This window comes from Gouania willdenowi, chromosome 19, assembly GCF_900634775.1.
Source record: "Gouania willdenowi chromosome 19, fGouWil2.1, whole genome shotgun sequence".
NCBI classification, from domain to species: domain Eukaryota; kingdom Metazoa; phylum Chordata; class Actinopteri; order Blenniiformes; family Gobiesocidae; genus Gouania; species Gouania willdenowi.
Window position 1 is genome coordinate 21,624,279 of NC_041062.1, and position 24,284 is coordinate 21,648,562.

Genomic DNA, 24,284 nt, shown 5'->3' on the forward strand with positions numbered 1-24,284 from the left:
AACGTCCACGAAACACAGCATTGACTTGAAATCAATTGAATATACTTTGTGACATATGTAGAGCTACATACAAAGCATTTGTTCTCTGCATTTAACCCCTCCCTCAGTGGGCAGCCACGATGTTGTGTTGGGGTTAAGGGCCTGGCTCAGCATCCCACAGTGATGGCCCAGGTGAGATTTGAACTGGTGACCCTCTGATTACAAGCCCACTCCTTTAACCACTGGACCACCACTGCCTAGACTTTTTTTCAGGTTCTCCAGTGTATCAGTATTATGGGTGTACTGAGAATTTGTGCACTATTTTTTTCCAGTCCTTCCTGAAATGAAATCCAGCAACAAGAACAAAAAACTGAGACAGGTTTTTCCTTTGAGTTTTACAGAAGAAGAAGAAGAAGAAGAAGAAGAAGAAGAAGAAGAATAAAAGTGGCTCATATTGTCTGTTTCTTCCTCAATTTAGGCACCGGGCCGTAAACCTGTTTCTTCAGGGTTATGAGAAGTCCTGGATTGAGGCAGAGGAACACTACTTTGAAGATAAACTCATTGAAGATCTAGCTGTAAGCTTATTTGACTATAAATGCTGAACAAGGCAACATGTGGACAAAATCCAAATAATGATCAGAGCTTTGTACCTATCTAAATAAAACTTGAATTTGTGTGTTCATTTAGAAGTCACGGGAACAAGAGTCATCTGAGGAGGAAGAGGGAGTGAAGCACATCGATCCACTGCATCAGATCATCCAACTGTTCAGCAGGACGGCACTCACTGAGAAATGGTTAGGTTTTGTCATTGTCAAAAGTATCCTGGGTTATGTTTAATAACTCCTTGAGTCAATTCGCTAACACTGGTCTTTTTTTGTTTTTGATATCGGATTTCATCCTGATATACAGCTGGAGTAGCTACAGAAAATCAGCATTTTAAAAACTTTATTAATTTGTAAATACAACCAAATTGTGACGAACACATTTGATGTAAAACAGTCAAGATAAACTGCTGAAGCTCAACGCAGGTGGCAAAATAGACAAAAGTTTGATTCAAATACCAGTGAAAGGGGTATGTTTACTGGTGCCAGACCAGGTGGGTTGAATATTTGCCTACAGCAATCAGCAGAGTAGAAAATAGGCTGAAATGAAGAAACAGAATAGAAGCAGCACCTGGAGCAGCCCGCCCAGGGACGACGACCACACCCCGGCTGCCTAGGGCAACAAGGGGACGCTGCATGCTGCCCCACCGGCCCTGAGTTATGAAAGAACACTCAAATATTACTAAAAAGTTTTTACCATATTTTCATATTGAAATATATTATATATATACACTTTTACCTAAATTACACGTCACATCACGTGACATACCTGTTCACATGACCACTTCTCTCCAAGAAAACATGGCACACAGTACGTGTTGACAGAAGAGGAGACGCACATTTCTTAGCATTATACTAAAAAATGATTTCTGCCACATTAGACTGCGAACAACAAAGGAATGCAAAGTGTTATAAGGAAGCACATCTATCGTCCTACAGCAAAGTCTCGCGGGATTAAATATTTTGGGAGTTACGTGGTTCCAGTCCACAACAACCTTCTATGGAAACACGTTCAAATTATACTTTGTCCAAATTTTAGAAATAACGCTTTTATTTTTTTTGAAAAGCTGTAATGGAAACACAACTTCTGATTGTTCTCCAATAATCACTCAGTGAAACCAAGGTACTTTAAAGACTTCCATACTCAACGCCGATGGACCACAGCAGCAGCAGGAAGCCAAAGGGAGAACAGGAATCTGAGGTTCCAGTTCAGACTCGCTCACCAAGCTTGGACCATCAATGATGGGAGGAACGTTGGCTTCTATGATGAGTCTGGACCTCACAGTTTGACTTGAACGCCCTGAGAGCATCGATCCATCCTGACTGTTCTGATTGTTGCTGCTGCCGGTGTTCCTTTAGTACCACCTCGTCCATGGTTTGAACACCCCAGTCTACCAGATTGTTGTTGTTGACCATTCCTGTATGTATTCTAATAGTTTCTTTCGGCAGAATAACACTTAATGTGAAATCACAATAAATTCTAAAATTGTCGTACATGAGAAAATGCCTACGAATTTCACAATGGACCAAGGGGGAAAATGTATAAAATTTCACTCAATGCGAGGAGGAGGTGTTAATGGTTGAGATGGACACACCAGAATGCCTGAAAGGCAGAAGATTAGAAGCATGTGGCTGATGTTACGTGAGCAAAGTATGACTGAGGTGAACAAGAAATTGTCAGACATAAAAGCGGAGCTGAAAAGGCTTAGCACCTGTTCAACAGGTGAGGGAAAGGGCACAGGGTGAGCTCAGCCTTACTGACAAAAAGCTTGAGGTGATCATTGGAAATCCCTCTGTGTTATAACAGAGGCTGAGGACACAGATGCACCAAATAAGCCAGAAGGACAGGATTAAATTGTATTCTCTTGTTTCAAATCATAAAAATAAACACAACTTCGTCCGCCGTCCTCCCTCAGCCTTGTTTTCAAGGGCGCGGTCCTGCAAATAGGTGTCGCTGGTCTCTGGAGTTTCTCCTGCGCCACGTCCTCCAGCAGTGCCAGATAAGCCACTGTGCTTCTTTACGCATTGTGAGGGCATGCCTTTTTATAACAGCTACATGGGTTTCAGCCAAATGATCAGAAGTTTTGTGCAATACTCATGTCATTTTAATTACATTTAGTATTAAAATAAAATTAATAATTCATTTCATCGTTCTCCTGTTGGGGTCGGAGTTTCTCTTTTTCTCCTGGTTTTGTGCCTGCGGCAGGGTCAGAGCTGCGTCCGTTTGTCCGAGATAAATGGGACAGCTTTTTTCAGAAACTGTTTAAGATAGGTTAACCAAATTTGGAGTGGAGCTTCAGGGTATCAATACCTTGATGGAATTCGAAAATGAGTTCCTGCCCTTGTTCCTTTTTTTTTACTCTGTTTGAGGTACCTTCAAATGGGACAGCTTTTCTCAGAAACTGTTTAAGATAGTTAGTAATTTTATATTTTGATGTGATATTTTTTTATGTATACATCTAAGTTCTTTAGATTTAGGACATTTAGGAAAAGGTTTTGAGTTATAATGACAACCAATCTGGCGGAGGATGTTGATGACTGTCTTGTTGTTCTGAAAGCTCTTAACTATGATTAACAATATCTGGAAAGTTGGTGCAGTTGCTTATAAATTGTCTTTAAATAAAAGATTTTGAAAGAAATGAAAAACTGAATCCAAAGGTTGAACGTTTCCTTAGTTCCACAACAAGAGTCATTTGGAACGAAAATGGTCATTATTGGGTGTCCATTTTTGGGGAAATTTTAAAGGTATCCTCACAGTTTTTACAAATCTGCCCTAAAATCTTTTAAATGTACTTATTACAGGATTTATGTCTAACAAAACACATTATTATGTACCATATTCATTTAATTACCTTTTAAAAATGGGACTACTTTGCAGTTTAAGAGCCTATATTCTGCTGTCTTGAAATCACATGATTGACATCACATGACCCCACTGCCTGTAAACAGCCCATTGTTTTTTTATTGGAGGGAAGCATTCAACCCGATTTTGAGCCTTTAAACAGTGGCTTATAATGATGAAATGAGAATACTGATAAAATGCCTAGAGGGACTAGTGCCAGTGCAATGTTTGTGACTGCCCATGTGAAAACTCTTCAAGCTGTACTGAGAAATGTAATGTATAGGTTTATCAGTCGTCTAAATGACTCTGAAAATGACATTGTTTTGTTATAAGTGCCTTTTTAAAATGACTGTTAGACCTCTTTATATGCGTTTTTGTGTTTGTTTGTATGGTTTTTATGAACGCTGAGTCTGAAATAAAGGTATCTGTCTGTCTGTCTATCTGTCTATCTATCTGATGTGTCATCAATGAATCCCACCCAAATGGTCCTCGTGGTCCTATTTTTAAAAGGCAATAAAATGAATATGTTGCATAAAAGTTAGTCATATTCAAAGATTTTAGGCCAAATTTGTAATAACAGTGGAGGATCCCTTTAAAGGTGCAGCCCGCAACTTTCACATCCCTCTCTCCCCCTCCCTACCCGCTGCTCTCTTGCCCTGCCTCCAAACTTTCCCTCTCTCAGAGGAGCTAACAAGCTAACATTTAGTCCGACAGCAACATCACAGTAATATAACATGCTCTGTTAAAAGTGTATTACTGCAGCACTTCTCTCTCTCAATGTGCACACACCTCAGCAGCAGCCCACGAACAACACATGCACTACAGAGTTCTAGTGTAACAATTACAAATCAAACATAATGTAAATCAAGCAGCAGTAATTACCTTTCAAGCAGAAAAGTTGCGAATTCCATCTTCTCTAGACCATTCACTGTAAAAAAGACGGCGCTCCAGATCCGGGAAAGGGACGAGGACTGTGAGCAGCAGCTGTCAGACAGTCCATCAAGCACAATCCTGGCTCTGATTGGTTCTTTTTGCTCGGTCGCTGCAGGAGCAGCAGGGGGGACTCAATGAGCCATTTTTTTCACACAAACTACTAGTTTCATGTAAAGCTGTCTTTACATAGTGACACCTTTAGTAAATTTGACAAAAAGTCACTTTTATAAGAGTTGCAGACTGCACCTTTAAGAAAACAACTGTTTAGCTCATTGACAGTGATTAATTGGATAACTTGTATTAAGCATATGTTTAGACTCCATATTTCCAGATGTGTATCAAAGAACAAAAAGCAAAATGGAAAAGCAGAAGCCTATTTAGCCCCAACCCACACACATTTTTAAAAATAAAATGTGTAGGCACCCAAACATATGGATCTGCATAATATATCCACATGTAATATACATACATACAGATTTATTTGTATCTATTTGCATTGTTCTTTAGCCAGGTGGAGCTAAGTTATTGTGTTAATGGATATGTTTATGTTTCCTCTGCAGTAAACTGGATAAGGACCAGCTCTACATGGCCTATGCAGACATCATGGCTGAGGTAGCATCCACATAAACCACTCTACTATTGTTTTTCTCTATCAATATGCTCTGTAATAGTCATAGGGATGATCAGTTACTCTCCATGTTGTGATTGCTGTCCTAGAGCTGCCACAATGAAGAGGATGACGATGGTGAAGAAGTGAAGAGTTTCGAAGTAAGTAGTCCGTCACTCGGTTGTAATTATGCTGGAAATCATAATACAGCTTCCTGTAAGATGCGTTGCAATTTCATGACCCCAACAGGAAAAGGAGATCGAGAAGCAGAAGTTATTGTATCAGCAGGCGAGGCTGCATGAGCGTGGAGCTGCTGAGATGGTGCTGCAGACGATCAGTGCTAGCAAAGGCACGTCATTCCCAGTCCTGCCTTTGCTCCACACACATGCTCACTGTTCTTATTTGTTTACATGTTATTTTCTAGGCGAGATGGGTCCAATGGTGGCTTCCACTCTAAAGTTGGGCATAGCGATTCTAAATGGAGGAAACTCTACCGTACAACAGGTAGCCTAACTGTAGCTTCCTCAACTACTGTCTACGATGTTTAACAATTATTTCACAATGATTGGGGTAATTCTTAATTCACTCTATAGACGCAGACTTCATGCCTTGCTCTTGTAGAGGGTGACCAGTGATCACTAAAATGATTTTATTTTGCTATCCACACACTCTTGTTATTGTTTTGAGCCAAAAAACTGCACATCACAGTAAAACACATGGCTATTTAAGGGGCTATAGTGATTGTGAGTCTGCTCCACGGTGTGTGTTTCAAAAACTCATCAGAGCTATCACATTGCTTTCTTGTCATCCTCAGATTCTGACCACAGAAATAGTCCATTTAAGATGATAGTCCAACATTTTTTTGTCCAACCACTCGTCGCATTGGGTCACAAACACGTCAGATCATGTCAAAGGCGATATAACGGATACTAAAAGTGGAACTAATTGTGAGTGCTCAGACTGCACTACGGATTATCTATATACTGGATAATAATAATAATAATATAATAATAATAAGGAAGCAGGCTTTTAATCGTAGGCTCACTGGTTCTAATCTCCCTGGTTCATCACTGTGGGATGTTGATTAGTCCCAGTCCCTTATATTAACCCTAACTGCTCCCTGGGTGCTGCACCTTGGCTGCCCACTGCTCCTCAGGGAGGGGTTAAATACAGAGAACACATTTTGTGTATGTAGCTTTACATATATGACAATAGTATAATGTATATTCTATATTAAACCGCAGTGTTTGTTTTACCTATGAGGTAGTTTGAGAGGGAGGAGCTCACATTCTTATAGGGTAGGAGGAGCCAGGATTGTCAGGAGGAGGTGTTTCCGCGATGTGATGTCACAACGCGTAAACTGAAAAATATAACTCGTTCATTTGGAGCTGAATTTTTACAGAATGTGGAATACCAAGAGAGGGAGGAAACTGAACTTTTTCAACTTTGGCTATCTGAATGAGGCTAAAGGGATGTACATGATTGTAGCAAAACCATTAAAAAGTGATTCTTTTTATAATACTGCCCCTTTAAGTCAATTTGTGATCATCAGCTCATAGCAGTGGGGCACGTTATTTCAACAACAAAATTAAAGGTTACGTTTTTGATTATTTAATGATATTTATGGTGTAATTTGCTAAATGTCCTTAACCGGTTATCTCATAATAGGTAATTAGTGACGGTTGTTGCCAGGACAACTGCCTCTTGTACTAAGAGCATGTTTATTTTACAAATCCTGTTGGATGGTGAAGGGTTAAAAGCGACTTTGAGTTCCCAAAAAAGCACTATATAAAATTATATTATATATATATAATATATTATTATTAATATTATTCAGGATTGTTATACTGTAAACCCAAATAAGTTACCACAACTCAAAAAAATTAAGGCAATCGATTGCCTCAATTTTTTAAGTTGATTAACATAAAAGTCAAAATTTTCCACAACTTAAAAGGTTGGATGACTGGCTACTTGTACTTTTTGATAACAGTTAAATTAATGAATTGTTATCCTTGAATGCTTTTAAAATGAAACTGAGAGAATTTGAGACTGCCTCAGTTGTCTGTAATTGTTTTATTTGATTCTTATGTTTTCCTGTCATTTTAATGTAATGTAAATGTATTTCTGTTTAGTGTTGTAACTTTGCTGCCTCTTGGCCAGGACTCCCTTGAAAAAGAGGTTTTTAATCTCAATGGTATTTTTTTCCTGGTTAAATAAAGGTTAGGTTAAATAAAAAAAAATAAAAAAAAAAAATTAAAGTGCTATATGAATTAAGGTTATTTTTAAATAACCCCTATTTGAAACAATAGGACTTTATCATTCTTAGCATGTAATTACTTAAGTTGTACTCAAGTTGTGTTTTTAAGTTATGCTTACTTATAAACAAATATAGTTCCATTTACTCAAAAAATATTATTTTAAGTTACTTAAAAAAGGAATAACATGTTACACAAACTTGGCATAATTAAGTTAGTAGAACTTTTTCTATCACTTTAAGTGATAAACTACTTCATATAATTACTTTGAACGTTCGGGTCATCAGTGTACTATTTGTTTGCTTTGCTCAGCTAACTCATTGATCCCTGTGGCTCTGACAGAAAATGCTGGATTATCTCAAAGACAAGAAAGATGTTGGTTTCTTCCAGAGTCTGGCTGGTCTCATGCAGTCATGCAGGTAATTTAGTTTGTTGCAGCTCTGCAGATAGTACACTGTTTTTATTGGAGTAATTGCCTGTGACAGCGCGACCTCTGGTTGTTTTATTTAGTCAGTTTATCAAAGTTCCAAATAGATCTACTGCTAATGATGACTTTAAGATGAGCTATGGTGGGGCTCATTTTCTAGTTTGTGCCTTTTTAACAATACCTCAGAAACATTCATCTCTGTTCGAATAAAAATAGAATATCTAACTTATCATATTTGTTCCAGTGTTCTGGATCTCAATGCATTTGAGAGGCAAAATAAAGCCGAAGGACTAGGAATGGTAACAGAGGAAGGATCAGGTAAGTAACATTCCAACCACAATCTTGCATTTTACAGATTGAAATGAGAGTGTATTAATCAAATGTGGTAAGGCGTGTTTAAAAACATTCATTCCTTTCTTCAGTTCAAAAACTTCTTATTATAGCGTATAATTGGCTCTTTCAAACAACACATTTCCTGCAACGGTGCAAAGAATCTCACTATTCAGTTTTAAAGTGTGTTGCTTTTAATCAAAAAAGTTTCATCTTTCCTTGTTCAGTTGTCCTTTCTGTATTTTAGTTTGTTTTGTGTATCCCAGCATTTTGTGTATCCCAGCTATTTATTGAGTTTTAATGGCATGGTTCTCTCATATTGATTAATTGGTCAGTTCCAGTGATTTACCTTTCACTTACTGAATATAATATGTCTTAATATCTGATCTACGGTAATGATTATCAGCTCGTTATTCACGGTTAACATCAGGGCCTGATTTACTAAGACTCAAAATAGAGATCACTAAACTGGGTAAGCACGCAATTATGCAGTACATTTACTTAGATTGACTGCATAAATGACAACAGGTGCAAAAACAGTGGAGACCGCTATGCGTATACAAGGCTTTTGCATGTGGTTTGGTTTTCATCATAGAGAGGGAGGAGGAAGCAGGAAAATTGTATCCAAAAGTCCTTTTAATCTCAAATCAATAGCCGAAGGAATTTCCAACAAAGTGGCGAAAGACACAAAATTTAAGAATTAAATACAAGGAGAACCAGAAAAACACAAAGACACAAACTTTAGGAAAGAAGAAATAATTATGAGGAACAAAGACAATCCACCAACGCCATCAACACTGACTGTAAACACTCCTTTAATAGTGCCGGGAAGTAATTCAGAGAATGGGATTTACCTGTGATGAACACATTCACTCTGCACTTACAAGCAAGGAAAGACCAACCCAGACTACAAACAATGACCTTGTGTACAAAGGCTGCGTAGAAGGTGCAAAATCTGGATGTATCAAAAGTAAAATGTGCGTGGAAATTGAATTCGGTGTCACCAAAAACATATTGATGATTCAATGAGAAACATTAGTGATGCTGTGATACACAGCTGTGAGTGTGTTCCCTCTCATGTCTCATAGTTTAAACTAAAACATTCAATGAATACTTAATCATGTATCGTATTTTAACATATCCTCTTCCATTTTAAAGTTTCAATTCTACAGATTGTCCACCACATCTGACAATGCACTGTGCGCCTTTTATTACCGTTGGCTAGCTGTCCTCTTTATGGCTTCTCGTAGTCAAACAGAAACGAAATGTTTCGTCTATAGCTTCTGTTCCTTGAAGGAGAGAAACGAGGTACAACACATATAGTATGGGATATCATGCCCCCGCGTGGCCTACTGAAGAAAACCTCAAATCACGCCTTTTAAGGCAGATGATCTGTGATGACGTAAGTGAGGCTCCGCCTGCCTCATAAATACGCTGTCATCACAGTCATCCTTCAGTTCAGTAGCCGCTCTTCACCGAGCCCAGCTGTGTAGCGGGGTAAAGAAGTGTCGTTCCCTTTCAGTCGATTCACTCGGTACAATGTATACATGTATGGGACGTGTATACACGCCCCGCAGAGCAGCTATGAACCGGAAACCAACCTCCAGCACCTCTAGTGCATGCTAGACCCAGTGGAAAGAACCGAATCGGCCACCGAACGGGCCGTTACATCCAGACGGCAAAACCGAACAAAAGTGTGTGGTGATGACCAACTGGCAGCACGACAGATACCATACTTAAAGTTACCCCCTAAACAAAGCCCACGATGTACATACGCCCCTGGTCGAATGTGCTCTCACGCCCTGAGGTAACTGAAGACCCCTGCTGTTGTAGGCCAGGGAGATAGCCTCCACAATCCAGTGAGAAAGCCGCTGTTTAGACAGGGCTTTACACTTAGCTGGATTAGCAAAACACACAAACAGCTGGTCACATAAACGCACACTCCTAGTGCGGTCTACGTATTCACGTAGAGCACGTACAGGACACAAGGAATGCAACCTCCTTTTCCCTCAGATGCAAAAGGAGGACGGCAAAAACTCATTAGCTCAAAAATCATGGAGCTATGAGCTGAAGGGACGATCTTAGGCACATATGCCATTTTTGGGCGTAATGTGACCTTGGAACCATCTGAAGTGAAGTGGGTACAAGAAGGATGCACTGATAAAGCATGAAGGTCGCCCACTCGCTTAGCGGCGGTCAAAGCGAGAAGTAGTGCAGTCTTATATGAAACAAATTTCATATCTGCTAGGCTCAAAGGGGGGGCCACAGAGAGCATCCAGCGCTACAGGTAAATCCCATGAGGGAATGATGGATTTCACCACAGGCCTCAGCCGGCGAATTCCCTTTAAAAAACGCATGGCCAGTGGATGCGCACCTGGCGTCACTCCATTGAAACCAACATGGCAGGCAGATATAGACGCCAATTAAACCTTAATAGTGGAAAAAGACAGACCTTTATCCAACAATTCCTGAAGAAAAGTCAAAACCTCCACAATTGAACACTGAAATGGGAGTACATCTCGGTCCTGACACCATTGCTCGAATGCTCGCCATTTATTAGCATATAAGCCACGAGTGGATGATGCCCTAGCACTCTGGATCGTTGCCACCACACTTGGGGGCAAACCCTGAGCCATTAAATTTGACCTTTCAACAGGTAGGCGTGTAGCTGCTGCAATTCCGGACGTGGATGAACCACTTCTCCACCCGCCTGCGAAAGGAGGTCCCTGCGTAGAGGAAGCTATCATTTCTCCGCTTCCAGCAGATTGATTATCTCGGCGTACCCTGATTTCACGTGTTGGGCCATGGGTGCGCTAACGCATCCATCCCCAGAGGTGCATTGTGGTCTCTTATCGAAAAGAACAGGGGGCAGTGGGCGTTTGCCCTGGAAGAGGTCCACCTCCGCCCTGCCAAATCAAACCCATATCTGAGCCACTACCAAAGGGTGTAATCGCCACTCTCTCACAAGGGGACCCACTCTGGAGAGAAGGTCTGCACCCAGGTTCAGGCGTCCTGGAACATGAGTGGCTCTCAGACAGAAAGTGAACCCTGCCCCACATCAACAGAGAGTGAGTCAGTTTTAGCAGGGGAAGTGATCATGTGCCCACTTGCCTGTTTATGTAAGAGACCACTGTACTGTTGTCCATCCTGATCAGAACATGTTGTCTGTTAGCACAGAGTGAAAATACTTCAGGGCCAAGAAAGCTGCCATTAGCTCCAGATAATTTATGTGAAGCCTGCTCTGTACTGAGGTCCAGAGTCCTCTCACTGCGGCTCCATTGCACAGAGCCCCCCATCCCATCAGGGAGGCATCTGTGGTCACCACTTTGCGAAAGCACACCCTCCCTACCGGAGAGCCCTGGCTTAGTAACCCGAGATCCCTCCAAGGGTGGAGAGCAATCATACAAGACGGAGTTTTTATCAACATCCGCTGGAGGTGACGCTGTGGACACAGCCGGTGTGAGCGAGACCAGCGCTGAAAAGCGCGCATCTTTAACAGTCCGAGCAGCACTACAGCAATCATGCCCAAAAGCTGCAAGACCAATCGAAAATGCAGTTTGCGTCCCAATTGAAAATGAGCGAGGCAGTGGTGAAACGCGGCCACCCTGCCCTTCGACAGATGTGCTCGGCCGGTTAAAGAACATATCTCCAGACTGAGGAAAGAAAACTGCTGACTTGGGGTTAGCGAGCTCTTTTTCATGTTCACTGAAAAGCCCAGAGCTTGGATATGGGACAGAACAAGAGACAGATCTGCTGCTGACTGCTCTCTCGAACCCGCTATCAGAGCCCAGTTGTCCAGATAGGCTAAGACACGCACACCTGTGTTTATTACAGAAGTGAAGCGTGGAGGTCTGACCCGGAACTGTAACCGGTAGTCCATAGCAACCGTCCTCTCTACCCAAGGGATGAGTGCGCATGCACACCACCTGGGAAGGTGCGCAGTGAGCGGACTGACCTGTAGCACTGTGAGTGGAGTGCTGCTGCCCTCTAGCGTGCTGGGGGTAGCGGCCTCACCTGACCGACCAGGTTCATATGAGTTGGAGCTTGTTTTGGTTTTCTTTGTGTTTTCATACAAAATGCACTTTTTATTGAGTACCACATGGGCACATTTGCAGTAGGCACAGAGAGAAAGTGACAAAATTGCAAAACTTTACAGTTACCTGAGAAACATTCAACACACCCAAACTGGGGTTTATAAACAGAGGTAAAAGATTTGCATTTGTGTGCATGGGGGGTTTGTGCTTGGGAGACTGTGTTAGGAGAGAACAATGCCTTTTGGGATTGGGCCCCTGAACAGAACTTGGCCGGCGCCTTTTTGGCGGCAACAAAATAGGGACAGCAACGTCTCCCTGCTGCTGAAGTCCCTCTCCACTCAGTCCCACTGCTAGGAGGTGTGTGGCTTCCCTTTTGGAAGCCCTGTGGCGGACCTTTGCTCCAAGCCGAGTGATGTGGAGCATGATGAGGAACCTGCGGTGCAGGAGGCTGCACATTCCCCGGTTGTCCAGAACCTGACGGAGGTGTAGCCTTGTTGTAGGGCGGCGGAGGTGGCGCTGCAGGCCTGTGTGCACCTGCAGATTGTTTGGGTTTAGCATCATGCCTGGGAATGATGCTGCGCAAAGCTTCAGCTTGTTTCTTCCCCAACTCTAAATGTGCCTGAATGGCGTCAAGAGATTGCCCGAACAAACCCATGGGAGATACTGGCTTTTCCAAATAAACGGCCCAGTCTCTCTCTGAAACATCCGATAGAGTCAGCCACTGGTGTCTCTGTGACACCACCATTCCTCTGCCGAGGGAGAGCGCTGCACTGCGAGACACCCGGAGAATATAATCCGTGGCGATCCTCACCTCGTTAAGGAGAGGAACCAGAGAGCTGTCAGGGGGAAGTAGCGAACTGAGCTCAGCCAGCCGCATAGCCTGATAGGTCTGCAGCATGGTGACAGAGCTCAGTGCACGAGCGGTGCCTGCCCGAGCTGTGTAGATTTTATCCAGCTGCGAGGAGGAAAATCTACATTGCTTGGAAGGAAGCGATGTGGGGCCGCTCACGCCATGGTTGTGAGAAGGCGCCAGATACGCAGCTAAAGAAGGCTCCATAGGTGGAGGGTTGACTAAGCCAGCCTTTTCCACTCCATCTAAATCCAAACACTGTCCATAGCCGGGGACCGTGACGCGGGTGGACAGTGGTTTGTTCCATGTTGATGTTAACTCCGAGATGAAATCCGGGAACATGGGCAGGCTATTCTTAACCGTCTTAGGCTCGGGAGGGAGAAAAAAATCCTGCAAACCGTGATGGTTTTTGACCCGGGGGAGGAGTGGGCCATTCCACTTCCAGTCTGTCAGCTGCATGGCGGCACAGAGAGTAGAAAGATGTGTCGTCCTGGTTAACCGGCGCAGTTTCTTGTGTTACTGATGGAATGGGCTGCAGTTTTCTGGTATTTTTCAGGGGAATCCCAGTGCAGGTGTCATTTTAACATTATTTGCTTATTCAAACATAGACAAACTGATTCAGATATTTTTAGGAACTGTGCAAGGATTTATTCGAACATACAAGTACATACAACTGAATCCTTTTCCTGGATTCCTTTTCCAAGCTGTTTTCTACACAGTTTCTTTGTACATGAGCCAAGCCGGACAAATGCAGAGTAACCGAAGTAACAATGTAAAAGAGCCACATATGGACATTGAGTCCATAACCTTCATCATAACTAAACAAACCTGATCAAAGCGCCACAGACTAAACAGAACACAAACCCAACAAATCCCACAGAGGTTCCAGTTCCTTATGATCGGTGCGTAAAGCTGTGCCAGTTAAGACCTACGGGCCAAATCTAAACAATCAATGTGCAGAAACAGCCACCACAATCAGCTCCAGAATTGGTTTATCCCATTGCATAAACTAAACTAATTCCATAGCGTCCCTTCCTTATGTGCGTTCTGGCAGAGGTGCCAATCATGCTAAATAGATTATTCGTTATTTTGCAGTTAGTGGATCAACATTCATCATTGCCACACATGCAAATCTTTAGTAAATCAGGCCGTAAGAATTCAGCTTGAGGATCTATGAAAGCAGAGGAGCCTTTTGTTATTGAGGAGAGTTGTTGAATTTGTTACAATACAGCAGAGAAATATTACACAAGATTTGTCATTTGGGTAGAAATAATCTCTTCAGTATTGCAGACATTTATCAAGAATGTTTGGTTGCATCCTGGTGATGCAAATAGAAAATAAAGGACAACTACATTTGATGCTGAATTTAAAAAGAGCTCTTGGTGGAGTAAATACAACTGATCCTTTCCCTCGATGTAACAGTTTACTTTTTCTTAGTGTCTTTGTTTCTTAATTTTGTTTCCCTCTCTTTTTTCTACCCCTCCTTCCCCTTTGCCCCATTTGGTTCACTGCAATTCTTTCCCTTCCTCAGTCATCACTCATGAGCGTGGTAATTATGCCTTTTCCTCGTGTGTTGGTCGTTCTCTCTGTTCTTCTCTCACCACAGCTGGGTAGCCATTGTGTTGGTTCTGTCCAGGTCCTGAGTGTAGATCTTCAAACCTTGTTTTACTTTATCTGTTCTTGTGGCCCATTCTCTGACACTCCTTCCTCATTCTAACCCTTCTAAACCTCCATGGTTCCTTCTATTTTAATGGATTAATGCTCCAAATGGTAAAGTGGGTTCCATGTCCTGGCAGAGGTGCTGGCACTCCACCACAGCCTGTTGTTTGTGATATGTATGGGAGCCTCAGGGTTTGTACACAATCTGGTCCATTTTGAACATGACTAACATAAATACTTACTTTCCCCAACCTTGTCTGCTACTTCCACCTTCTCTCAGTCAACCTTTAGTCAGCTGTTTGTTCTGTTGAGTCATGGTGATGGCTCTTGTCCCGAGTGTCTCTGTTGTTTGTACGATTCAAACTGTCTAAGTTATTTGCTCTTTTCTCTAACTCTTAGGGCTGCAATGAACACCAACCAAACCCCAAAAATAGAGATAGACTAGGCTTTCCTTTTTGTCTAGAGCAGGGGTGCCCAAATAATTTTCATTGAAGGGCCAAAAATTCATTGCGGTGGAGGGCTGCGGGCCAAAACTAATTATTCATGTTGCAGTACATGAAATTAGATATGCCAATAATTTAACTGTGCTAAATAAACACTTAATGTAGTTTGAAATTGAAGAACACTTAAAATTATGAAACATCTAAATGTCTTCAGACATTTAGTACAATATACTTGAATTATACTGTAAATTCAACAAAATGGGACACAACATACCCCTCCTATACAATCAAAACACATTTTCCAATGCCATGAACAATCCTTTAAAACTTGAGAAAAATACTGTAATTGGACATCAGCTTTAGATTTTTTATCTCATAAATCACTGAACTATATTACTTACATTTTCATATTTTCAAAAATATCAAAAAAACAAAAATGACAATTTCAAATATGGGCAGCGTGCCAAAACTAATCGTTTGATTTCGCGAGAATTACAACTAACCAAGTCCTTTTGGATATAGCAGAAATTATGGCTGTCAAGAATCTAAATCTATTTACCATGTAAACTCCTGGTTACCAACCTGTTCATTCCTCACTTCTGTAAAAAATATATAAAATCCCATTAGGATTTGGGATGAAAGTTATTCATCTTTGCTTTTTACATGGGTTTAAAACTTATATATAAAGTTAGAAAATCTGTCACCTCTCTAGTCATATACACAGTCCATTCTGGACTGATCACACACTGTAACTCATCAACCTTAAATCTTTATAATTGTTAAAAAAAAATAATTCAAGTACATACAAAGTTTTCAGTTATATGAAAAATGTCTCACAAGTAAAGTCTGAAAACTCTGATGAAAACAAACACCAAAACTTAAGGAGCATGCAGCATGTGTGAGCTTCTACTCATGCTAATATTTAGGTAAATATATATGAAGTAATGACATTATAAACACAAATCTCTGTTGTTGCAGCCCTGCTCCTTCATCACTTCGTCGCTCTCTTCTCTTTTATTACTTCTTCCTCTTTTCACAGTGTGACACTTGGAACTTAGGCAGCTGGTTTTTGCCCATGCTGCTCTGCCAGTGGAGGCTTTACTCTGACCCATTTCTCCACTCTTACTTCTTTCTTTCTTGTCCTCTTTCACTGTTTGTAAGTTGAGTAATGTTTTGTAGTGTTTGTAAATGTCTCCTGTACTGTAGGTGTGAATAACCTCTTCTATTTCTAATTGGACTTCTGGTCTTGGACATCAGTGGTATTGTGTTTGTCGCCCATGGTCCAGTTGTAGTTTTTTCCATGGCTATACAGATGATACAGCCATGGAAAGAGCCTTTTTGATAGTCCTTTAGGTTTCACCTATATTTTAACATTTGTGTGGTCAAAAATGTGGAATACTCAAAGCCAATAGATATGTTTACATCTGAAAAAAGCCTGAAAGTGCGTTGGCAAAGTAGCTCATTTTACTTTTCATTTGCGCTTCCAAACCCAAACATTATGTATGGCATACAGTATATTTATTCTCTACAACTTTGTTGTACTTGCCATTATGTTTATCATGAAACCCATTCTCTTAAAGTCATCACACTATGCATGGTAATTATGTCTTATACTGTACTTAAGGTGGGATAATCATTCCCACTGTGGGTAATTTTTGGGGAGTTGGTCAGAGCTTGAGTTTTGGTGAAATAAGTGTCCATTGGAAGAAAGTCAGACTTTTGAGGACGACCAGTCAACACTCAGTTGCTGTTTAAGATGAAGCACCAATTCAGTTCAAATATAATGAAATAACAAGTTTGAATCATTTTAAACCACATTATCACATAGTTTGTGCCACAGAATCAATAACTGTGCCCAGTCCTTATTTAAAAAAACTAAAAATTATATGTTCATACAAGATGAACACTGCTGCACACACACGTCCTTTACATGGTGCAAAAAGGATTACTCCGAAGATATGGACCACCTCTGTTAAATACATTTCTAAGCCTATTGACCTACTTGATGATTTAAAGCACGCAGTGAATGGGCGGAAGTTTGAGAAAGTTCAAGAGCGACTGATTTCTTCTTCCATTGGTGATAGAAGACAATTAAAAAAATGCCTTGATTATGGGCATTACTCCTGAAGCAGTAAGACACGCCCCCTCACAGCGCACAGTGATCAACACTACAATCACACACAGAGATACAATCCCCACTTGAAGCTGCACCCATGCATACACAACACTCCAGACGCCATCTCTTAACAGCCTCTACAGTACTCATGGCTGAGCAGAAGCTTGAACGCCACCTCACGCACACACAGAAAGACGCACACACCCAACAATAACTACACTCACGTTCGCGCACAGGCAAAGACAGACGGGAATACACACGTGTTAGTACATACACGTATAGCTTGATGAACCCTCTGATTAATGCAGAATCTGCTCTTTATTGAAGCACAGGGTCAAAAACATCACCACAGTTTAGCATGGAGCTGCTCAGAGAGAATTGTTGAGCTGTGATTGGAGGAAACCCTCCTCTCTCCTCTCAGCTTTTATAGGAGGGGCGTGGCCAACAGTGAAAGTTGATGCAGGTCAATTCAAAGAATCTGTCTCAGTCATGAAGTGTATCGAAGTATTTAACATCTTGATATTAAAAGGTTTATACGCTAACAGTTTATAACTAAATACGCAAAATGAAAATGAAAAGTAGGATCAATCAACAGCACTACTTAATACCCAAATACACATGCATTTAGCAGAAAAAATTGGGTTGGGATTTTGTTACTCTTTAATGGACAATTTGATAGATAGACTCTGTGTCTGACTTGTCATTATATTGAAATATTGACATATTTTCAGATAAAGAACAAGATAATATTGCTAAAGTGTCATGGGTTTGGGAGTTTGGGAAAAATGACGACCACACCCAATACTGAGAAAATATATATAAATATAGTTTACAGAAGGAAACCGTAACAGTGTTTAACTTATTGAGAATAACATTATCTCCTTTTAATTAATTTTAATTTAATGTCTCGGAGCTCATGTTTTTATGGTTACAATATAAAAGAAAATGTGGAGAAAAGCACTGCAGAAACCTAAATATAACGAAATATCTAAGAAATCAGATGGGACCTAATGTAACCACTCGCCTGGTGATGAGCCACACCCACGTCCTTACTTTTTGAAAGAAAATCCCCTGTATTAAAGATTGAATAATACAAACTTAATTAGGATCGATTCCAGGCTATGTAAACACTGCCCTGTAATCAAAGACTTCAATTCAATTCAGTTCAACTTTATTTATATAGCGCAAATTACAACAAAAGTAATCTGAAAACACTATCAAAATACAAAATTCGTAAGAAAGAAAGAAAAAAAAAATCAACATGAACAATTTTTAGCGACAGTGGGAATAACAAAACAGGAAGAAATCTCCAGCCGAACCAGGTTCAGAGGTGGAGAACATCTGCTTTGACTGGTTGGGGTTAGTGGACAGAAAGAGGAGAACAGAACAGGATAGAGAGACTTGATGTCAAATGTGGCCAACTTTGGCTGCTTTAATTATATTTAAAGGTACTTGTAGTGTAAATGATAACATATATTGTGTTTAATGTTTAATCAATCAACAAACAAAATATGTGCACATTTATTTCAAAAAACACACAATTGAAGTACTTTTTTTTTAATGTTGACGTTATCTTATATTCATATTTGAATCTTTATTGTTATTGTGACAAAACTGCATTATATATGATGAAAGAAGATTTTGGATCAATTAAAATAATTGTACCGGCAATTAACTCAAATTTTGCACTTTCAGTCTTGTTTCAGACCAATACTGTTTGCTTCTTAATTTATTGTCATTTTGTATTGTTTTTAAGGTTTTAAAAAATAGATTTAAAATCTTGTGCATTGTCCCGTCCTTCATTTTTTTCGATGTGCATTCCATGGTTAAAAGCAGCATTTTACCTCAGGCAGAGCAGTAAGCTTTCCATGTCTGTGCAGTGGAAAGCAGCAACCAACATGTTAATATAACTAACCCCTACAACGTGTTCAAATCCAGTCCTGACCATAAAATGCTGCAGTATAAAAATCAGACGTCAGTGTGTATGTGCTTTAAAAACCTAACACCACAAGGTTAAAGCTATACCCAATGACTTCAGAATTAGTTTGCGCTCTCTCTCTCTTGCAATTATCCAGATATTTTTTTATCTACTTCCGACTGTAGCAGATTGAGATCTGCTGATGTATCGTGCATAAAAAATTTTTTTTAATTTCTTTTCTCTGCACTTTTGAACATAATCACTAAACCAGGAGAAATATTCTGATATTGCTCTCGTGGATCACAACTGGTGATGTAGGTATTGCTTCAAAAGACGCAAGAACAGTAAAATACAGAAAAGAAAGAGTCAAACTAAACTTAAGCTCTCTCAAATTTAAATTTTAAGTGACAGTGGATGGCAAATTCTTTAGATAAGAGAGATAAGTTGAGCTGACCAAGAAAGGCCTCCCACAACATGTCATTGCTGCTGAAATGGGCATAAATAATATATATATATATATATATATATATATATATATATATATGTATATATATATATATATATATATATACATACATACATACTGTATATCAGATCTTTTAAGATCCAAAGGGTTGTAGAAAATGTTTTGGATGGAAGACCCAGTAGGAGATGGGCTGATCCTCTCCAGAATGAATTCCAATGCTGACTGTAGCCCAATAACATTAAAAAGCATTGTTAACGCATACAGCTCCTCCCACAGAAGCCATCAACTTTATTGTGTGGACTTTCCAGAGGGAGCACCAAATGTGAGACACCAAAACATGTCAAAAATATCTTTCTTTTTTCATATCATTCACAGTTAAATTTACCAGAAGGCTTCATTTTGATAACTGATCAGGCGTTAAAGTAAACCAGGTGTGGGCGGAGATTTGAACAACTGCACTGAATTACAATTAACCAATAATACAAATTCTTTGAGTGTGATCCAATAGTATTGTCTACTAATGCAAAACAAGTTCTTCAAATGCTTCTGCAAAATGCAGTAGAGTGAAAGTGTCCGTTTTCTAAAAATAACCACTTAAAGGAGCATAGGGCAGGATCTAGAAATCAAACTTCATAGTGACATGACGGCCAGTAGTATAACTGTAGCCATCAGCTAAGTCAGCACAGGTCAACTCTTTAGCACTGCAGCTGATGCTGGGACTAGAGGATGGATACCCAACCGAAGCCTGACGGTCCCCGGTGGGTTAGGCTGGGTTCGGAAAAAAATGTAGAACTGGTGGTCGAGTTGGGTCACATAGTGTCCTTGCGCGCAGCGATCTTTCCATGGAGCAGAGGAGGATAGCCTTAAACTACAATCCTTTTCTGCACTAGAACATGGATTATACTAAACTTTGAAACATGGATTATGTAAATAAATCCACTGGGTCTCTTTTGCGCACTGCACCCCTGTTTGTGTTTAATGTGAGCTTGTTACCCGTGGGCTGCAGTATGTAAAAAATTTTTGCCATTATTTGTTTAAAAATTAATGTTTTTTGAGCATATTGTAATCCAAAGTGTTCTGAGTGGACAGTGATTCTCTTGTCCTTCTCCTGGCCCTGTAAATTAAGATTATTATTAGAAATCCAGGAGCATGACACTGGATGTCAGCCAGAGATTTTTCTACAAACACATGCTCCATTGGCTGTTTGGGCGATACTATTGGCTACTCGACTGACGTCAGGCATGTTCATGTACCAAATGCAATGGCGGACATTACAGCAGAAGTCTCCATCACAATGTTAGACTCAACAGTTACAAGCAAATCAAGCGGAAAAAGGCTGACTGAGGTGGAGAAGCAAAAGTTTAAAGGCTCAAATAAACTCAGGAGGAACGGACCGCTTTGCGTCCTCGCGGATCCCCGTGACTCTGCAGGGTATGCCGCACACAATGGTGTCAGAGGGAGAGTGATAACAGATGAGATAAATTGCGTGTAGACCTAAGAGATGGTTGTCACTCTGCCTTGAGTGGCAGGCAGCTGAGATCACCACTTGTGTGTGCTCTCTGGGGGGGAGGAGCTGATGACAGCAGCTGCTGCTCAGGACAGTAACTACACAGTGATACGTGCATTCATGTCAGAGTCTCTAAAACATTAGAAAACTCTCCAATAACACCAGATAAATTCCCTACATTTGTCGATAGTCTCCATTGAGAAAAATAGTCGCTAAGAGCTTCCACAAAACATACCCATAAGGGGGGCTAAGTTTCAGTTTGGGTTTTGAAACGAAGCACAGAGGATTCTACATACTGCCGCTTAAACAGTTGTTTGTTAATAAAAACGGGCTTACCACTAAAACAAATTTCAACGCTTGATCACCCATTAGCATTAAAAGACTTAAAATTAAGGTTTATTTTTTTCGCAATCCCTGCCTTATGCTGCTTTAAGTACAGTAACAAAGTAGAGTTAGTCTGAAGTCTATTTACGATAAAATGCAATATTCAACATTTTGCTAACTCTTCTTTTAATGCTCTTCTTTTGTTGTGTCCTATTTTTTATGTTAAACTTGCTTAGATCCTGGTTTGGACCTGCCAGTGCAAAATTAGAATACTTTTTCCCTGGTTTCAAGATTTTGTTGAGCGCCATCAATTTAATTCTGATGTATGATTGTGAAGCTGTGAAAATTCCTCCCAGATTTTCAAAATGTAGAGTAAAGAAATACATTTCCCAGTTCTTAAAAGTTGTCACATGGTTGTACAAAGTGGAACTGATTTTCCACTGAAAAAACTAGTGGGAACTGGGTATGTGATATTATTTAAACTTTGTGGGGAAAGGGTTGCAGATGGTTATGAAGGAAAGAAGTGTGGCAGAATCCTTTGAGTGACTCATAGAAGACATTTGGGGGTTTCATATTTGTGCCATTTGAAAACTTCTTCCTCTCCATCTTCTTCTTGGTCTCTTCTGTCCTCTGTTTTGTCTCCTTTTTGTCTTTGTTGTCTGACCTTCTCTATATCTGCGTGTGTGTTTATATGAATGTGTGTGCACATCGATGTATGTTTTTGCACATGCCCGTGTTGCGTGTACTTTTGTGCATAACTTTGTACGTGCTTGTGCAAATATACGTCTGCATGTGTGTGCATGCGTACGCGTGGGTGTGTTTCTTTTCTCTGGCTAGGTGAGAAGGTCATGCAGGATGATGAGTTTACCTGTGACCTTTTTCGCTTCCTCCAGCTGCTCTGTGAAGGACACAACTCAGGTGTGTACGTTGTGCTAACTCTGGATTATTAACTGATGGCTCATTTGTGGCCGCGCTGATAAAGCTGCATTACTAGGTAAAGACAAGATGATGAGCACAATAATGAGTTTATTCTAACTATAGTAAAAGCTTTCCCAGAGAGTGTGTTTATGATGCTTCCTTGCTCCAATAAATCTGATTGAACACTTTTTGCCACAGATTCATTTCAGATGTAGGACAGCTACTGCACAGGATTAGTGTTTAAACATGTTGTATGATTGTCAATATCAGTGGTTCCCAAACTTTTTCTGCTGCGTTCTTTAAAGAATGAAAATCTCCTCGTCCCATTGTGTCAACATTATAAAAAAAAAGTTTGACCTTTTCTGAAAACATTTGGACTATTCTTCAAATCTCATTTAAAAAAAAATGCAAATTTTAAAATTTAAATTTCAAATTTTAGAGCAGTAATAAAGCTCTTTGATAACATAGTGCAAATAAAAAAAAAAACATTTTCTATTTTTAATGCTTAAGGTTCTTTTTCAGTAAAGCCCTTCTAGGGCCCCCCGCCCCTCCTTCCACCCCCTGCGAAATCCCCTGGTATGACGTCACAGAGGCACGACCCCCAGTTTGGGAACCACTGGTCAAACTGATGGCCAGAATTAATAAAAAAATGCAATAATGCCGAAAATTCCTTGGACACCATCAGTATTAGGAATACTTCTCTTTTCATCGTCCTTTAAACTAACAAACGCAGGCTTTGTATTTTGTATTTTGTTTTTGGATTGCACTGAAATAAGATACAAATCCTTTTTATCTTCAGGCACACGGATTTTTACACATATTTAAAATACTTGAATCATGAGTCAAAATACTGTTATCTAACTCAGTTCTGCTTTTTAAGAGCTTTAAGCACCAGATAAATACAATTAACTATTGCATATATTTCCATGAAAGTTGCATTAACTTCTCTCCCAAAGCAGTCACATGACCTCGTCGTTTTTAACGAGCAGCACGTTTTTCTCCACTTGTTGTTGGTGGTTGAGTGCTGCTTTATATTCTGTAGTTTAATGGCCCAAACATCGCTAAAACATTGTGCACTTTGTTACTAACCAGTGTATCTGTATTTGAACACTGTTTTTATGGTGTCTTGTTCCAGACTTCCAGAACTACCTGAGGACACAAACAGGAAATAATACCACTGTTAACATCATTATCTCCACTGTTGACTACCTGCTCAGAGTTCAGGTCGGATCTTCCTTCTGTAGCTCATTTTCCAAGGAATAATCTGAATTCAGTCATAATAAAAAGTCAAATATAATATAACGTTGTATGTCATTAACTGTAACTATGGAATCATTTTATGAATAATTTTCTTGCATGGATTGACTGTTAACGCTGAAATCTTCCTTGGCCGTTTATTTACCAATGTTGCTGTTTTTTTTCCTAGTCTATTGGAAGTATGGATGTATTGGAGTCTAGTCCACAAAAATGGCTTTGTCCAAAGCATTATTTAATGTCTTACATTCACAAAAGGTAATGCTATTATTTACAGGTACCCATAAATAGTATTTATGCCTCTTTTTCAGGAATCAATCAGTGATTTTTACTGGTATTACTCTGGGAAAGATGTTATTGATGAGCAAGGTCAAAGGAATTTTTCCAAGGCTATCAATGTGGCCAAGCAGGTTTTTAACACCCTGACAGAATACATCCAGGTACGAACCCACACACTTCTACACAAACATTCACACTGTGTTCATTTGCCTTGACAAAGAAGAGACGACTTTTAACCTCCATCATTTATTGGACAACTTAAATCTGCAGCCTGGAGAATCTCTTTAGGTTTTATTTCCGTGTCTTGTAGACTTAACTTTTTACAATACTGCTCTATTATTTATTTCAGAACACGTTTTAATGCAAAAAAAGCACGACTGTAACTTTATCAGAGTTCTACTATTTTTTTCTGGGTCAGATTATGTTGTCCAGGACAATTTCAAGAGTTGCTTTTTGTAATTTGAAAGCAATTTTCAATATTAATGATTATTTTATTAATGAATAATTAATCGCTTTTTTCCAAACTTGGATTCAGTTTTAG

At 40.0% G+C, this 24,284-nt stretch overlaps 1 protein-coding gene across 6 annotated transcripts in view; it reads left to right on the top strand.

The window, feature by feature from the left end:
• The window catches only part of ryr2a (ryanodine receptor 2a (cardiac)), a 187,219-nt gene that overhangs the window by 132,197 nt on the left and 30,738 nt on the right, over positions 1–24,284 (top strand). For 3 of the 6 annotated variants that reach the window (XM_028475694.1, XM_028475698.1, XM_028475697.1), the window contains exons 81-92: positions 458–554; positions 667–773; positions 4,917–4,968; positions 5,074–5,124; positions 5,213–5,312; positions 5,388–5,467; positions 7,561–7,637; positions 7,890–7,963; positions 14,391–14,408; positions 22,130–22,210; positions 23,346–23,434; positions 23,776–23,904. In XM_028475694.1, the coding sequence (XP_028331495.1) occupies positions 458–554; positions 667–773; positions 4,917–4,968; positions 5,074–5,124; positions 5,213–5,312; positions 5,388–5,467; positions 7,561–7,637; positions 7,890–7,963; positions 14,391–14,408; positions 22,130–22,210; positions 23,346–23,434; positions 23,776–23,904 (955 nt within the window). The remainder of the gene's footprint in view (positions 1–457; positions 555–666; positions 774–4,916; positions 4,969–5,073; positions 5,125–5,212; positions 5,313–5,387; positions 5,468–7,560; positions 7,638–7,889; positions 7,964–14,390; positions 14,409–22,129; positions 22,211–23,345; positions 23,435–23,775; positions 23,905–24,284) is intronic. The other 3 variants (XM_028475696.1, XM_028475700.1, XM_028475699.1) reach the window with 1 other exon arrangement.